Source organism: Ornithorhynchus anatinus, chromosome 14, assembly GCF_004115215.2.
Source record: "Ornithorhynchus anatinus isolate Pmale09 chromosome 14, mOrnAna1.pri.v4, whole genome shotgun sequence".
Taxonomy (NCBI): Eukaryota; Metazoa; Chordata; class Mammalia; order Monotremata; family Ornithorhynchidae; genus Ornithorhynchus; species Ornithorhynchus anatinus.
In genome coordinates this window covers 51,924,117-51,940,611 of record NC_041741.1, presented here as the reverse complement: position 1 = coordinate 51,940,611, position 16,495 = coordinate 51,924,117, and the positions used below count along the sequence as shown (strand labels likewise).

At 52.2% G+C, this 16,495-nt stretch overlaps 1 protein-coding gene across 1 annotated transcript in view; it reads right to left on the bottom strand.

Moving 5' to 3' along the window:
* Positions 1–671: 671 nt before the first annotated feature.
* Positions 672–16,495, bottom strand: part of SHISAL1 (shisa like 1) — a 29,070-nt gene continuing 13,246 nt past the window's right edge. Inside the window, exons 2-5 of the mRNA XM_029079441.2 lie at positions 11,577–11,678; positions 10,306–10,519; positions 2,961–3,287; positions 672–1,605 (exon numbers count right to left, since the gene is read on the bottom strand). Of these exons, the coding sequence (XP_028935274.1) occupies position 1,605; positions 2,961–3,287; positions 10,306–10,519; positions 11,577–11,643 (609 nt within the window). The 5' untranslated portion in view covers positions 11,644–11,678 and the 3' untranslated portion in view covers positions 672–1,604. The remainder of the gene's footprint in view (positions 1,606–2,960; positions 3,288–10,305; positions 10,520–11,576; positions 11,679–16,495) is intronic.

The window sequence follows — 16,495 nt, the reverse complement described above, 5'->3', positions numbered from 1 at the left end:
ACTATGGGCCAGCACTGTACTAAGCACATGGGTAGATACAAGATAATCAAGTGGGACTCAGTCCCTGTCTCATAAGGGGCTCACAGTCTAAGTAGGAGGGAAAACAAGTATTTCATCCCCATTTCGCAGATGAGGAAACTGAGGCACAGAGCAGTTAAGTGACTTGCCCAAGGTTATGCCAATGGCAAGTGGCAGAGCCAGGACTAGAACCCTGACCCTTTGACTCCCAGGCCTGAGCTTTTTTCCACTAGGCCACACTGCTTCCCCATCTTCATTGTACTTTCCCACGTGTTTAGCACAGTGTTCTGAACACAGTAGACCATAAACTCCTTAAGGGCAGGGATTATGTTTAACTCACTGTATTGCACACTCCCAAGCTTTTACTACAGTGTTCTGCACCCAGGAGGCACTCAGTCACTACTCTTGATTGATGGACCGATGGGAGGGCGTTTCTACACCGGCAGCACCGGCACCGGCAGGGGGTTTCTTTATCCTTCAGGGGTTTTGCTGTGTCCTCTGCTCCCATCCCCAACAGTAGTGTCCCCACTCAGGGATCTTGCCAGGTGCAGTGATCATCGGTCAGCCCCCAAAGAGTTAGCCACACAGAGTCACTGACCTGGTTGAGTGGCTACTCAGATTCTTCCGAAAACCCTCTGGCCAATTTTTCAGAATACGTTGAACTTGGACAGCACTGTTCCTTTCACTTTTCTAAAGTGCCTTAACTTCAGTAATCGCGTTTCATTCTCACAACACTCCGTGAGGTAGGAACCCTAATCCCCATTTTACAGAGGAGGAGGAGACTGAGGCCCAGAGCAGTTCAGTGGCTGGCCCAAGGTCTCACAGCAGCCAGGGACAGAATCGGAAGTAGAACCAGGGTCCTCCGATTCCCAGCCTCGTGCTCTTTCCATTGGGCCACACTGTGGATGACTAGACTGGGCAGTGAGATCTATGATGGGAAGGAATTCCCTGGGACACCCCCTCTTCTCCCTGCCCCCCCATCCCCTTTCAACTGTCCAAATTAAGCCGACTGCACCACAATGAGCCTTCCCCTCTCCCCCCCGGTGCCAGTAGAGACCTTTCTGCCTCAGGTCCGGAGAGGAGACGCCCCGACACCAGGCCGGTCTGAGCTCCACCATCCACCCTGCTGTGGCCCATGTCCATCGGACCCCTTGGGCCCCTCTCGCTCAGTGCTCTGGTGAGCGGTACTCAGCTCGTGGGGGCAGTGGGTTGGGTGAAGGGCGAAGAAGCGGCGATTGTCTCTGGTCTAACTCGCGGTCCGGAACCCAGGTGTCCAGAGCCGTGGACCAGCCGTTGACCTCCCCAGCCCCCCCCAAGCCCCGCCATCGCCTGCAAACGAGGGGCGGTCGAACACGGAAATATTGCTTACTGACGTCTGCCTGGGGAAGCCCTGCCCGGGACGCCTCTTCCCTTGCCGGTCAGCGGGAGGGTCCCTAGGGGCGTGGGGTGCTGGCCCATCTTGGTCCTCCGCCTCCATCTTGGCTCCCCGCCAACATCTTGGCCCGGCTGGGTCTCCTGCTGGAAGCTGCCGGTTGGGGCTTTGACATCTCCCCTCCCAACCTGAGGCACATGGACGACGGTTTGTTTCTAGGGAGGAAGCACAGCAGCGTCAATCCCAAATTCAGACCCGGAGCCTGAGGTAAGAGGGCAGATCATGAGTTTAAGCAAGCATGGAGGCGGATGGGTTGGTGGGAAGAGCCCAGTTCTGGGCATTTGGGGACCTGATGATGATGATGATGATGTTGGTATTTGTTAAGCGCTTACTATGTGCCGAGCACTGTTCTAAGCGCTGGGGTAGACAGGGGAATCAGGTCGTCCCACGTGGGGCTCACAGTCTTAATCCCCATTTTACAGATGAGGGAACTGAGGCACAGAGAAGTTAAGTGACTTGCCCACAGTCACACAGCCGACAAGTGGCAGAGCTGGGATTCGAACTCATGAGCCCTGACTCCAAAGCCCGTGCTCTTTCCACTGAGCCACGGGACTCTGGGGATCCAGGTTCCAGGAATCTGGGGATCCCAAGCCAGGAAGGGAATCGACTCTGTCTCCCCCAGACTCCTTTAACCACCTTGATGTCTGTAGCTTCCCTCACTCCTTCACACACGTGCTCACTCATTCCCTTACCCGCTCAGACCCTCACACACTCACTCCTTCTCTCATGTCCTCACCCCCTCACACCATCATTCATGCACTCATTCTTGTGTTCTCTCACACTCACTCCCCCTGGCACTCATTTTCTCCCTCATGCACTTACTCACTTTCCTCCCTCACACTTGCATTCGCTCCCCAACATGCTCACTCAGGCACCCACTCACTCAGGGTAGGGGTGACTGCCCAGTTGGGGAGGAACATCTGAAGAGGGCATCTGAGGAAGACTCCAGGACCAAGAGGATTAGAATCCCGGTCCCCCGGCTCCCGGGCGCCAGCGAGGCTCTGCCCACTGGTCTGCCCTGCCTCCCAGCCGGCGCTTTCCTCCCTCCCGTTGCTAATGAGGGAGGAGGCCGCTGCCTCAGACGCGAGGTTGCTCTGCCATCGGGGTCAACCCCGGCAATGGCGTGCAGCTCGAAATGGGACATAGGAGAGTACGGTTTCTACTCGATCTCCTATCGACTGTGCGGTTGAACCGGCTGCCCCTTGAAACCAGGCATTTTTGCTACACTCTTTTCTCTCTTTTTTTTTTTACGGTATTTGTTAAACACTTAGTATGTGCCAGGCACTGCCCTAAGCGCTGGAGTAGATACATGCCCCACATGAGGCTCACGGTTTTCATCCCCATTTTACAGCTGAGGTAACTGAGGCACGGAGAAGTGAAGTGACTTGCCCATGGTCACACAGCAGACAAGCGGCAGAGCCAGGATTAGAACCATGAGCTTCTGATTCCCCGGGCCGTGCTCTATCTAGTAGGCCACACTGCATCCCTAAGTAACTCAATGAGCACTTACCAGGCGGAGGAGCTGTGAAAGGAGAGCAACGTCGGCTTCCGTGAGTCCCCCTTTGGAGCAGGGCCAGGTGGCGAGGTGGCGCGGGCTGAGGCGGCGGGGGCCGAGGCGGGCGGCGGGGGCCGGGCACGGTCCGGGCGTGGCGGGGCCTGGGCGGGGCTGCCCCACGGGCCGGGCCCCGGCTTCATCCACGCGGCCTGGAGGCCCCAGCGGGCCAGGTACAGCTTACAGACGTCATAGTTCATGGCCGAGTAGTGCACCAGATCCAGGACCAGCAGGCCCAGCACGAAGAAGCCGTACACCCAGACGCCCAGCAGAGCCGGGTAGTTGCTGCGGGAGAGAGACCAGGCCTGGAAGGGCGGGAGTGCCAGGGGCCAATAGGCCCGAGATCGCGCCCGCCCGACATTTAAGAACCGAGGCAACGGGACACCGGGCAGAGCCGGCAACAACCCCTCTGGGATCTGGACTACTTGGAGGGCGGTTCTTCATCTGGGTATCGGGGTTATCCGAGCTGGTCCAGAATCCGGAACATACTGGAGCCAGCCTGGGATCTGGGCTATTTTAGAGACAGTCCAGGATCAGGACTATTTGGGAGCCGGTCAAGGATCTGGAATATTTTGGAGTCCAAGCTGGGCCAGGTTCTGGGCTATTTTGGAACCTGCTTGGGATCTGGACTATTTAGGAGCCAGTCTGGGATCTGGGCTATTTTGGAGCCGGTATGGGATCTGCGCTGTTTTGTCCCAGCACAGGAAAGAGGGGCCCCTGGAGAAATTGAACAGTCAAGGGTTTCAAATAGAAGAAATGTCTTCCACTGGCAGGGAATGAACATATGGAATCTGTTCCCGCAGGTACAAGATAGAAATATCAGCGGGGTCCAGAAGGGCTTGGATAAACCAGTGGCTAACTGGGTCATGCTGGGTCACTGGAGGGAAATAAGGGAGAGTCAGAGGGATGTTAGTTCATTCACGCTGGGTTACTTGGGGAGAATCGGGGGTGGAGAGAGGAGTCCGGGGTGTTGAACGATCCATGCTGGGTCACCGGGGGAGAGTCAGGGGTGGAGAGGGGAGAGTCAAGAGGTTTGGATGGTCTGTGCTGGGTCACTTAGGAGAGTTGGGGGGTTTGGTTGGGTGGGTGTCCATCCCAAGGCTCCTGCCCATGTCCAGCTGGTGTCCACCTCTGACCGCTCTTGTCATAGATGGACTCCACTGGCCTGTCCCAGCAGGGGTGATTCACTCACTGGGATCAAAATCACTGGCTATTTCCCTGTGGCCTGGGTCGTGGACTCTGGAGGGGTGGGGTCCCCAGCCGTCTGTGCACCACTTCCCCCCATGTCTCAGGGTCTGTCCATACGGCCAGCCAGGGAGCAACAGCTCCTAGCTTGAGAGCTGAGAGGCTCATGAGGTGCCCCAAACTCTCAGTCGGAGGGAGCCTCCTCCAGTCTGCTCCCCTGGGCCGTGGGCCCAGAGGAAAATCCTGAGCCCATCTTGTCCCTCTTGGACTTCGGGGCATCCAGACTAGGGGGAGAACAAGAACACCCCACCCCCATATGGATGGCTGCGTTGTCCAGTCCGTGGCTGGACGACTCTTCCTCTTATGTCCTTTCGGGCTGGGCCTCTCCACCACCCTCCGTTTGAGCAGACCTGCCCAGCCTGGCCCATCCCGGCCCAGAACCCCTCTGTGAGCCATCAGCCGCATTGTCAGAGCCGCCCAGGGCCGAGAAATTGTTTGAAAATACTGAGGGTGAGGCAGTCTTCCTGACGGCGAGGCCCTTTTGAAGCACAGATCTAATGTCCTCCGTCACACCCCGCTTTTCTTGTGGAAAGCAGTAATTAAAGCTTGAACGTTGCAGAGTCTCAGCCTCCCTCTGCTCTGAGCACAGCGGGGGATCAGCTCCACGGAGCCCCGCCTCAGCCTTTCCGAGGAGCCCGGTTTACAGCTCAGCTGGGCAGGCTTCGGAGGTTGAGATCCCAAAGGAAATGTGGCGTTGGGATTTTGGGGAGGGATTCAGATCCCAGGAAAACGAGATCCTATAAAGTGATTTTTCTGCTTTCTGCTAGATCGTAAGCTGCTTCAGCCCAGGGATCGTGTTGCTGACTTTGGTACTCAGTCAATCATATTTCTTGATCACTTACTTTGTGCACAGCACTGTGCTAAGCACTTGGGAGAGCACAATATAACCGAGTTAGTATGTAGGTTTCCTGCTCTCAATGCTTACTGTAGTGCTCTGCACCCAGTAGACCCGTAGTTCCTCAAGGGCAGGGATTGTGTCTGCTAACTCTAATGTACTCTCCCAGGGTCTCAGTATAGTGCTGTGCACTTAGCAGACTATAAGCTCCTTGAGGGCAGGGATCATATCCTCTGTCTCTACCATCCTCGGTGAGGTGCTCAGTCTAGTGCTTGGCCCCCAGTAGACAGTCAGTCAAAGCTACCAATGGATTAGCTGATGGACAGATCGATGGACTGGGGTTGAGCCCCCGGGGTGACTCTCCTGAAGGCGGGCCATCCTTCTGCCACTTGTCTGCTGTGTGACCTTGGACAGGTCACTTCACGTCTCTATATCTCAGTTAACTCATCTGTAAAACGGAGATTAAGACTGTGAGCCCTATGTAGGATAGGGACTGTGTCCAGCCCAATTTGCTTGTATTCTACCCCAGTGCTTAGTACAGTGCCTGACACATAGCGCTTAACAAATACCACAAAAATATTGTTCTTCTGACTCCCATGCCTTTGCTCTCTCCACTAGGCCAAGCTGCTTCTCACTTAGCTCCCAGGAGGCACTTAATACATAGCAAAATAACAAGAATACCAGTATCAATGCCAAGAAAAGTCACAGGCCTTTCCTGGGCAGTCACAGCTGTAGCTGTCAGATCTGGACCAATCAGACTGGGAGACCCAAGAGGGCTGCCAGCACTTGATTCACTCAACTGTCCTGGTGGGGGCCCAGTTGGAGATGGAGTCTTGGACTGAGAGGGCCAAGGGGCTGACTGGGCAATGACCAGGTGATGACCCTCTATGACTAGGCCCAAGGTCTAATAAGACCTGGGAATCTGAGTTTAAAAAAAGTGCTTTGATCTTAATTATTTGTATTTTTCAGATTAAAATGTTCTTGACTGAAATCATCTGGTCAGGGAAGCAGCATGGCCTAGTGGATAGAACATAGACCTGGGAGTCGGAAGATCATGTAGTCTAATCTCGACTCTACCGCTTGTCTGCTGTGTGACCTTGGGCAAGTCACTTCACTTGTCTGTGCCTCAGTTTCCTCATCTATAAAATGGAGAGTAAGACTCTGAGCTCCAAGTGGGACATGGATTGAGTCCAACCTGATTAATTTGTATCTACCCCAGCACTTAGCCCAGTGCCTGGCTCACAGTGAATACTTAACAAATACCATATAAACAAGAAAAAAAACAAAAAACAAAGAAACCTGGCTGGCTGGTGCATCTTTGCCCCCATCTCCCATTTGACTTCCAGAGCTCACAAGCAGACATCTTCAGTGGAGGAAAAGCACCACTAACAATCATAATGGGACCCTAACTTCGTGGAGAAGGGGTTTTATTTTTCCAAAGCCTTTTTACTACGAATTGTCTCATTTCCATTTCCCACTGACAGTTAATGATGGTATTTGTTAAGCTCCTACTACATGTCAAGCCTATTCCTCTAGACTGTTAGGTCATTGTGGGCAAGGAGTGTGTCTGTTTACTGTTGTATTGAATTCCTCCAAACTCTTAGTACAGTGTTCTGCACACAGTAAGAGCTCAGTAAATATGACTGACTGTTCCAAGCACTGAGGTAGATACAAGTTAATCAGGTCAGACATCGTCCCTATCCCACATGGGGCTCACAGTCTAATTAGAAGGGAAAACGGGCCTCGAATCCCCATTTTTAAACAATTGAGGAAACTAAGGTACAGACAAGTCAAATGACTTGCCTGGGTCCCATAGGAAGTAAGTGGTGGAGTTGGAATTAGAATGCAGCTTCTCTGACTCCCAGGCCTGTGCTCTTACCACTGGGCCATGCTGCTTCTCCTAAATTGGCTACTTCAAGGTGGATCTGGCTTTAAGAAAGAACACTACACTTATATTGTGGGAGGTGGGGCAGCAGCAACCCAGGATCATTGTTAGGTGTAGAGAGGCAGGGGTCGGATCCACATTTTATGGAAGACTAAACTGAAGCCCAGTGAGGTTGAGTGCCTTGGCCCAAGGTCACACAGCAAACCAGTCCACTGGTCCAATATTTTCTGGTCCAATATTTTCTGCACTTACTTGGGTGAACCCTCACATACCAAGAACGCATAACCCTGTGAAAAAGTGGGAACTGGGAGAGAAGCAGGGACTGAGAATCAAGCCCTTGTGAAATGAGATTAATTTAAAATCTCAAAGCCAATTAGCTCTTTGTGGGCTGAAGCCCTTTGGGGAGGGAAACCTCAGTCTCTCTGGCTCCCGGCCTAGCAGCAGATAGACTCTGAGCCCCGGGGACTCCGACTCCAGAGTCAGCCTGGCAGAGAGGAGGCTGGGGTGTGGAGGTGCCCAGGGATGCCCAGAGTCATTTGGATGCTATGACAACCCCCAGATCCTCCAGGACTACTAGTTTTTAACCAGGCAGTTCCTGAACCCTACTGCTCCCAGATCGCACCCCGTCTCCTCCCAGTCTCACCATCTCCTGCCTCTCCACTCTTCTGTCTCTGACCCCTGTTCCCCATCCTGGAATCCCCACAAAAATTCAGCTGACCACAGCACTCCCCATCTGCAAAACCTCTTGCAATCCCTCCTCCTCCTCCTCCTCTCCTCCTCCTCCTTCTCTTCGTTCCCCCCCACCTCCCCATCCAGCAGTCATTTCCCCCAAGTAGTCACAGCCTCCCAGACTCCAGGCTGCCATACCATTTAGGTGTGGAGAGCTACTTATGCTCATTTATTTTTCCACATTCTTGCTCTTAGCAATTGTAACTACGCTTCTTCTTTAGCTCCGTGTGTATGTCTCTCTCTCTCTCTCTCTCTCTCTCTCTCTCTGTGTGTGTGTGTGTGTGTGTGTGTGTGTGTGAAAGAGAAAGAGACGGAGAGAGGCACCTGCTCTGAAGTTTATGCTGTTCTCTCCCAAACACTTAACACAGCGCTCTGAAAAAAAACACTCAATGAATACTCAAATGAACAAATTCCTGTTTGTGTACTTATGTGCTTGTATCTATACAATCCTCGATAATCTCATTCCCAGAATGCCCTAAACTCTCTGAGGAGTTTTTCGGTGAGGGAAGGGTGTGGAGGTTTGAGGGGGTGACTGTTTATTAAATCCCCTGGCCCCTCCCGGGTTTATTCTGCTTCCCGGACTGCCGACATTCATTGAGCATTTACAGAGCGTCATTCCCTGCTCCAAGACTGGACCTTCCCAGCCCCAAACCGGGGGAGGCAGTGAGAGTATAGGGGGCTTTTGTGAAGCCAGGGTGGGGATGCCTTAAGAGAGTGAGCTTGTAGGCTGGAGCGTAGGGCAGGGGGCTTCTGCTGCATCCCCCCATCCCTCCCTACCTACACCCCCTTTTCCCCGGGAGGGGCTGGCCGGGTTGAGACAGTGCGTGTCCTGAGGATCATTGCTCATCTGAGGTTTGGGGCAGGCTCCAACTTTCCCTTCTTCTACAGTTTATTTTTATAGTTTCCTGAATATAAATATTTTCCTGTTTAATAGCATGGACGGTCTTCCGGCTCTTGGCAGGGTGAAGGAGTAATGATACCTGAGTCTTCCCTTCCTCCCTCTCTGCACCCGATCTACCTGGGCTGGGGGAGGGTTAGGGGATCCACACTTGCTAAGGGTTCGGGGGTTGGGGGGCTTGTGACTGCCTGGGAGTCAGGGGGTGCTGCCTCCCGTCAGAGGGGTCTTCCAAGGGTCTTTGTTTTTTTACTGAGAGCCCAGACCCAGGGACCCGTCGGGCCTGATCTTCACTCAAATCCTGAGCCCAGGGAGCCCCCAAGAGCCCCAAGACCCCGGGGAAACAAACTAGGCTCGGAGTCAGGGGGTGGTTCCGGAGAAAACGGCTTCATCTAGACTGCCAGCCGCTAGGATGGAGTGCACCCAAACTGGTTCCTGTGGCCCAGAGTCACTGGGACCACCACCTCATTCCCATTTTCACCGCCCCCACTCACTCAGTTACCCAGCACAGACCGTCCACACTCCTGACTCTCCCCTTTTCATCCCTGACTCTCCCCCAGTGACTCAACAGAGACCACCCAACCCCCCTGATTTCCATTTCAGTGACCCAGCATGGACCATCGGACTCCCCTGACTTTCCCCTCTCCCTTCCTGACACTCCCCCAGTGACCCAGCCCAGATCCTTTTCTGTGTGTCTATCCAAACCCTTCTTAATCCGCTGACGTTTTTGGCCACACGGTTTCCTGTGGGAACAGATTCCGGGAACAGTCACACTTGGGCCTGGTCCCTCGAGTCTCTGGCTTTTCCTAGAGTCGGGCCCCCGGTCTCCCCCTCCCCTTGCCACCGCATCCCACGCAGGAGCAGGGATTCTCTCTGAGAATAGACTCTACTCCTACCCTAGCCCCTCCTGTCCTTGGCTGGCTCCTCCTAACCCCTCTTAATTATAATGATAATGGTATTTGTTAAGCACTTACTATGTGCCAAGCACTGTTCTGAACTCCGGGGAGATACAAGGTAATCAGGTGGTCCCACGTGGGGCTCACAATCTTAATCCCCATTTTACAGTTGAGGTAACTGAGGCAAAGAGAAGTTAAGTGACTTGCCCAAAGACACACAACTGACAAGTGGTGGAGCAGGGATTAGAACCCATGACCTCTGACTCCCAAGGCCGTGCTAGTCTCTCCTAGACCCTCCTAGACTCTCCTAGTCCCTCCTGGTCTTGGCTAGCTCCTCCTAGCCCCTCTTAACCCCTTCTAGCCTCTCCTAACCCCTCCTAGCCTTTGCTCACCTTGGGTCTCAAGAAAACCAGCAAAATCAACCGAATCAAAACTCACAGGATGATTGAGCCCCAGGAGGACAACAAAGCCCAATTAGAAAATCAGGCCTAATGAATGCAGGTCATTAACAGGAAACATGTGCACATTTTGAGTAACATTTAGCTATGCAAAACAGCCTGATGGAGGTGCGAAAAGGACTGATTGCACCCCTCCCCCTTAGCCAATTGGGAGTCGGCTGCAGAGTGACAGCGGCAGATGGGTTGGGGGGGGGTCCCCACACACCCTCTCCCCACCCCCACCACCCAACTGGGGCTGGAGGAACGGGGGCTGCAGACTCTCGGAGCAGACCCCCGCCCCCCGTCTGTCTGCTTCGGGCTGGGACAGTGCCCACCGCCCTCCCCGCATGGGGCCGGCTCTGGGCTCTCACACGTACTCACTTGTGCATGAAACTTTCGGAGTGTCCAGTGAGGTTCATCCGCATCACTGCCTGGAACTCGGTGTCGTTGCAGCAATACTTGAAGACGGTGTTGTTATGGTGACAGCAGAAGATGAAGGACTTATCGTCAGAGAGCCGTGGGCAGTGGAAGCCGAAGTGGTAGCGGCCTTTGTGGTCGGCGTACGGCTCGCAGACGCGGAAGTGCGTGGACGAGACTGTGGGAAAGGGCCCCGCCGGACCCGAGGGTCAGCTCGGGGAGGGCGGGACTGACTGATGCGAGCCCCGTGGGATCACGGGACACCAGCAGAGACCTCAACTGGTCATCGGGGAACGCGGCCCAGAGGACAGAGCCTGGATCTAGCACTCAGGAGACACGGGTTCGAGTCCCGGTTCCGCCCCTGGACTGCTAAGGGGCCTTGGATGACTCACTGAACCTCCCTGGGCCTCAGTTCCTCACTCGTAAAATGGGGATCAGACACCTGCTCTTGCTCCCTCTTAGACTGGGAATCCCACATGGGGCAGGGAATGTGCCTCATCTGATTTTCTTGCAAATACCCCAGCATTTAGCACTACACTAGAATTAATTGACACAGTCCCTGTCCAGAGGAGCTTACAGTCTACTGTGTGCAGAGAGCTGTACTGAACACTTGGGGAGTACAGTAGAGTTAGTTGATGACCCCTGCTCACGAGGAACCTCCAGTCTAGAGTCACTGGGAGGTTGTGAGAGAGTCAGAGGTCTGATCCTCATTTTATATAGGGGCACTGAGGCCCAGAGGGGTGAAGTGACTTGCCTGAGATCACACGGCAGTCCGGGAGAGAGCCAGGACTAGAACCCGGAGATCGTGACTACCAGCCCTGTGCTCTGCCCTCTGCGACTCTTGGCATGGAGCAAGCTCTTAATACCATGATTACTAGACTGTCAACTCCTTGTGGATGGGGATAACATCTACCAATTCTATTGTATTATACTCTCCCAAGCACTTAGTACAGTGCTCTGCACATGGTAAGTACTCAATAAATACTAATGACTGATTGATTGATTGATTATCACTACTACAGTTTCACAGGACGGGAGAGCAGACATCATGGAACAGTTAAGGTGGAGAAACAAGCCGAGAAAAAATATGTAAACCCCGAGGTGAGTTGCTGCTTCCCAAGCTCAAACCAGCTCCTCCTCCCCGCCCCACTCCTCCCATTCATTGCCCCTCCACCACCACCCCCTGCCACTCACCCTACCCGCCGGCTCCCTGACTCTCAGGCGGCCCCTCTCACCTGCGGGGGTCAGCAAGGAGAAGACCACCATCAGCACTTTGAGGGACTGTGAGCCACAACCAGTCATCGTTGGCTTTCATCGGCCCGTCGGAGAATAATCACCTAGTAAACCAGAGACCACAGGCGTTAAATGTCCCGTTGCCCTGGGAGCAACGCTTAGGAGCAGGTGCGGGAGTCCGTCCCGGGAGTCAGGCCCTGGAGTAGGGCCCAGGAGCAGGACTCGCGAGTAGGGCCCGGGAGGAAGGTCTGGGAGCAAGACCGGGGAGCAGGGCCTGGGAAGGGGTGACTGGCTTCACAAGGGACAGTGGACAGATGGCCAAAAAGTCCTTTCTCCAATTAAACAAGGGTCTGGGGACCAATTCTTCCTGGTGGATCGGCGTCACTTGCACTACACTGCACTCCCGGAACATTCACTGATAGACATTCAATAGCTGCCTTGACAACCACTTGAACGTCTGGAGTGTTTTTTGCTTTTGGCAGGGAATGTGTCTGTTTACTGTTATACTCTCCCAAGAGCTTCGTGCAGTGCTCTGCTCAAAGTAAGCACTCAATAAATATGACTGACTGAGTGAATGCAATTTTTAAAGTGTTTTCCAATCAACTGTCTCATTTCACCATCAATCAGTGGTACCTATTGAGTGCCTACTGTGTGCAAAGTCTATACTGAGCACTTGGGAGAGGACAATAGTAGATATGAACCCCATCCATGAGGAGTGTACAGTCTACTGTGTGCACAGCACTGTACTAAGTGCTTGGGAAAGGACAATGGAGTTAGGAGAAATGATCCCTGCTCTTAGAGAGATGAGTCTATTGGGCACAGAGCACTGAAGGAGCCCCCTTTTTCCTCTGCTCCTCCTCCCTTCCCCAACACCCCGACTCCCTCCCTCTGCTCTACACCCCTCCCCACCCCACAACACTTGTGTATATATGTACATATTTATTATTCTATTTATTTTTATTAATGATGTGTATTTATTTATATTGATGCTATTAATGCCTGTCTACTTGCTTTGCTTTGTTTTCTTGTCTATCTCCCCCCTTCTAGAATGTGAGCCCATTGATGGGTAGGGATTGTCTCTGTTGCCAAATTGTACGTTCCAAGCGCTTAGTACAGTACTCTGCCCACAGTAAGAGCTCAATAAATAAGACTGAATGAATAACACTTGGGAAAGTACAATAGTATTAATAGACATGATCCCTGCCTTTGACAAGCTTACAGTCTACTGTGTGCAAAGCATTGTACAAAGCACTTGGGAGAGTACAATGGAGTTAATAGACAAAATCCCTGCCTTCAAGGAGCTTACAGTCTTCTGTGCGCACAGCATTCATTTATTCAATCATATTTATTGAGCGCTTACTGTGTGCAGAGCACTGTACTAAGCACTTGGAATGTACAATTCGGCAACAGAGACAATCCCTGCCCAACAAAGGGCTCACAGTCTAAAACGGGGAGACAGACAGCAAAACAAAACAAATAGGCATCAATACCCTCAAAATAGATAAATAGAATCATAGATATATTCATGTCAGTAATAAAATAGAGTAATTAATAAATAATACTTAGTAATATTCATTCATTCAATAGTATTTATTGAGCGCTTACTATTTGCAGAGCACTGTACTAAGCGCTTGGAAATATACGCAGTGCATATGTCCCTGAACACTTGGGAGAAGACAATAGAGTTAGTAGGCACAATCTTGGTCCAGAGGAGCTTAGTCTACTATGTGCAGAGTGTTGTACTGAGCACTTGGGAGAGTACAAGAGAGTTAGTAGACTCGATCCCTGCCCACAAGAAGCTTCCAATCTGGCATCACCGGGATGTCGATAGAGAAAGGGATCTGATCCCCATTTTATAGGGGGGAGCAATGAATATCAGAGAGGTGAAGTGACTTGCCTGAGATCAAACAGTAGGCCGGGGCAGAGCAGGGACTAGAACCCAGAGCTCATGACTGCCGGCCTTGTGCTCTATCCTCTGGGCCACACTGCCTCCCTGGAATTGAGAAAGGCAGAACTACTGGCTAAGTTGCTGGACTGTGAGTCAATGAGAAGTGTCATTGGGGCCGGGGGGCGGTGCTTTCCCAGAGTTCTCTGGGAGTGGGTGCTGCCTCCACTGCACCAAATTTCACCAGTGAAAGCCCTGTGGAACTACAGTCCTGATATTCGCCACTTGGTCACCTGAGGTCCGGTATGCGGTAGGGGCATGGATTATTAGCCTGTGGTCTCTGCTGGCTGTGTGGGTGGAGAGGAAGGTGTGGAGCCATGAGATGTCTTTGAAGAAGAAATAGGGAGGTTTGTCCGTTTCCTGTCTGGGCGTTCTGCTCCCTGAGGCTTCTGGATTCAGACTGGGGCTCCCCTAGGGGGCCACGCCTCCATGAGAGCTAAATTCAGCCTAAACAGGACTTTTCTTTTTCTTTTGAGCAGAATTCTAAGGACGTCAAAAGATGAAGAGTGACCCCATGGGTCTTTGTGAGACTTTTATTCCTCCAAAGCACCTGCACAGCAGTGGCCTGCTTTGTCCTCCCAGGAATGGCCTGCTTTGTCCTCCTAGCAGTGTCCCTCTTTGTTTCCTGAGGAGTGTCCCAGGAGGAAGGAAAGAAGGGAAGGAGGATGGCAGGGTGGCGGCCATGATTATCCCCACTTCACAGGGAAAAATCTGAGACTTGAAGACATTTCTCTGGGACTTACCCAAAGTCACCCAGCAGGTCAGGGACAGGGCCCTAGCTCTTCTGACTCCCAGCCCCACACTTAGCCCACCAGGCCACAACCAGATTGATTGATTGATTAACCGGGCTGCCCTGCCTCCCAAAGGGAGAGCTTCCTGCCCATCCTTTCGTTCATTCATTCAATCGTATTTATTGATCACTTACTGGGTATGGAACCCTGCACTAAGATCTTGAGAGAGTACAATACAACAATAAACAAGCACATTCCCTGCCGAGAGTGAGCTTACAGTCTAGAGGTCCTGACCCAGGGACAGAACTGCGACTGGGAAGACAGAGCCCGACAGGTACCTCCCCCACAACTTGGCTGGGTCTCCTGGGCTGGAGCCAAAGGGGAGCACTGCACCCGAACTGACCCCACCCTGGGCCCCCAAGGGAGTTCCAGAGGCCTGCTGGCTGACTGGAATATGGGAGCAAGTGCTCAGGAGACATGCTCAGACCAATGCGTGGACATAAATGGGTACCTGGAGAGAGAGAAGGATGGGTGGGTGAATAAATAATAATAATAATAATGGCATTTGTTAAGCACTTACTATGTACCAAAGCACGATTCTAAGATCCGTGGTAGATACAAGGTTAACAGATTGTCCCACGTGGGGCTCACAGCCTTAATCCCCATTTTACAGATGAGGGAACTGAGGCCCAGAGAAGTTAAGTGACTTGCCCAAAGTCACACAGCTGACACGTGGCAGAGCTGGGATTAAAACTCATGACCTCTGAATTCCAAGCCCGTGCCCTTTCCACTAGGCCACGCTGCTTCTCCATGGATGGTTGTGTGGGTTGGTGGTTAATAGTAATGATAATGGTATTTGTTAAGGGCTTACTATGTGCCAGGCACTGTTCTAAGCATTGGGGTAGGTACAAGCTAATTGAGTTGGACACAGTCCTTGTCCCACATAGGGCTCACAGTCTTAATCCTATTTTACAGATGAGGGAACTGAGGCACAGAGAACTGAAGTGACTTGCCCAAGTGGCAGAGTTGGGATTCAAACCTAGGTCCTAGTGACTTCCAGATCCAGGCTCTATCCACTAGGCCAAGGATGAGTGGATGGATGGATGGACAGAGAGACGGATGGATGGGAGAGTGAGTCTGGAAATCTCAGAGACATGGTCCTTGTGCATAGGTTTCAGGCCCAGAGTCTTTCGACTGCAGAAGATTTCTGGTTTGTGTGTATGTATGTGTGCTTGTGTGTCCAATAGTCCGGATACACTGCAGGGAAAGGGAGAAAAACACAAGAAAAGTGGGCAGAGACAGAAAGAGACACATAAGCACTGAGAGATGCACACAGACTAAGAGAGAGGTGGAGAAACACACAGATCTAGAGGGAGACGCACTCACAAACACACAAGCTGGAGACACACAGATCCAGAGGGAAAAATAAACACAAACAGAATCACACACACAGGAAGGTGCTGGGAAGCACTCGTAGAGAGAAATAGACACATAGAAGGACCCTCAGCAACACCCATAGAGAGTGTCAGAGACATATATTGCCCCAGAGAGACAGGCATTCAGAAGCATATATGCACACAAACACATACACACACTTGCCCTGAGACGTACAGAGAATGAGTCACACTCAAAGAAACGGACACCCAGAGAAACCCAGAGAGAGATAAGAGAGATAGTGAGAAAGACCCAGAGAGAGAGTGTTCTGCATACACCTTCCATTTATCCATTCCTCTCTGCATCAAGCAGAAGCTCCGGCCCATCAGCTTTAAGGCACTCAATCATCTCTCTCTCTCCTCAACCCTCTGCCACTGCACCCGCTCACAACCCTCATTCCCCTCAATCCAAGAAGAGCAGAAGCCAAGCTGAGACTCCACTTCCATTTTCAGTGGCCCGTTCACTGGTACAGGCCTGTGAGCCGTGGGCACGTGTTAATCTGCAAGGCTGGCCAGAGACCTCTCCGGTTGCAGAGTTTCTCGGATTTATTGAATTATTTGAAAAAAGGAGATGTTACCTCTCATCATGACTTTAATTACAAATGACTTAACGCCTGATGGAAAGGCAGAAAATCGTCATATAAGCCATCGCCAAGGGCTTGGCTTGCAACTTCCATCTTAGGACATCAAAGCAACTCCTAAAGTATCAAGTAAGCAATTAATTAAACCATTAGCACCCCTGGGAAGAAAGGGAGCAATAGGAGAAGGAGAAAGTAGATAGTGGAGAGCTGAGGGGGAATCGCAGCAGGGCT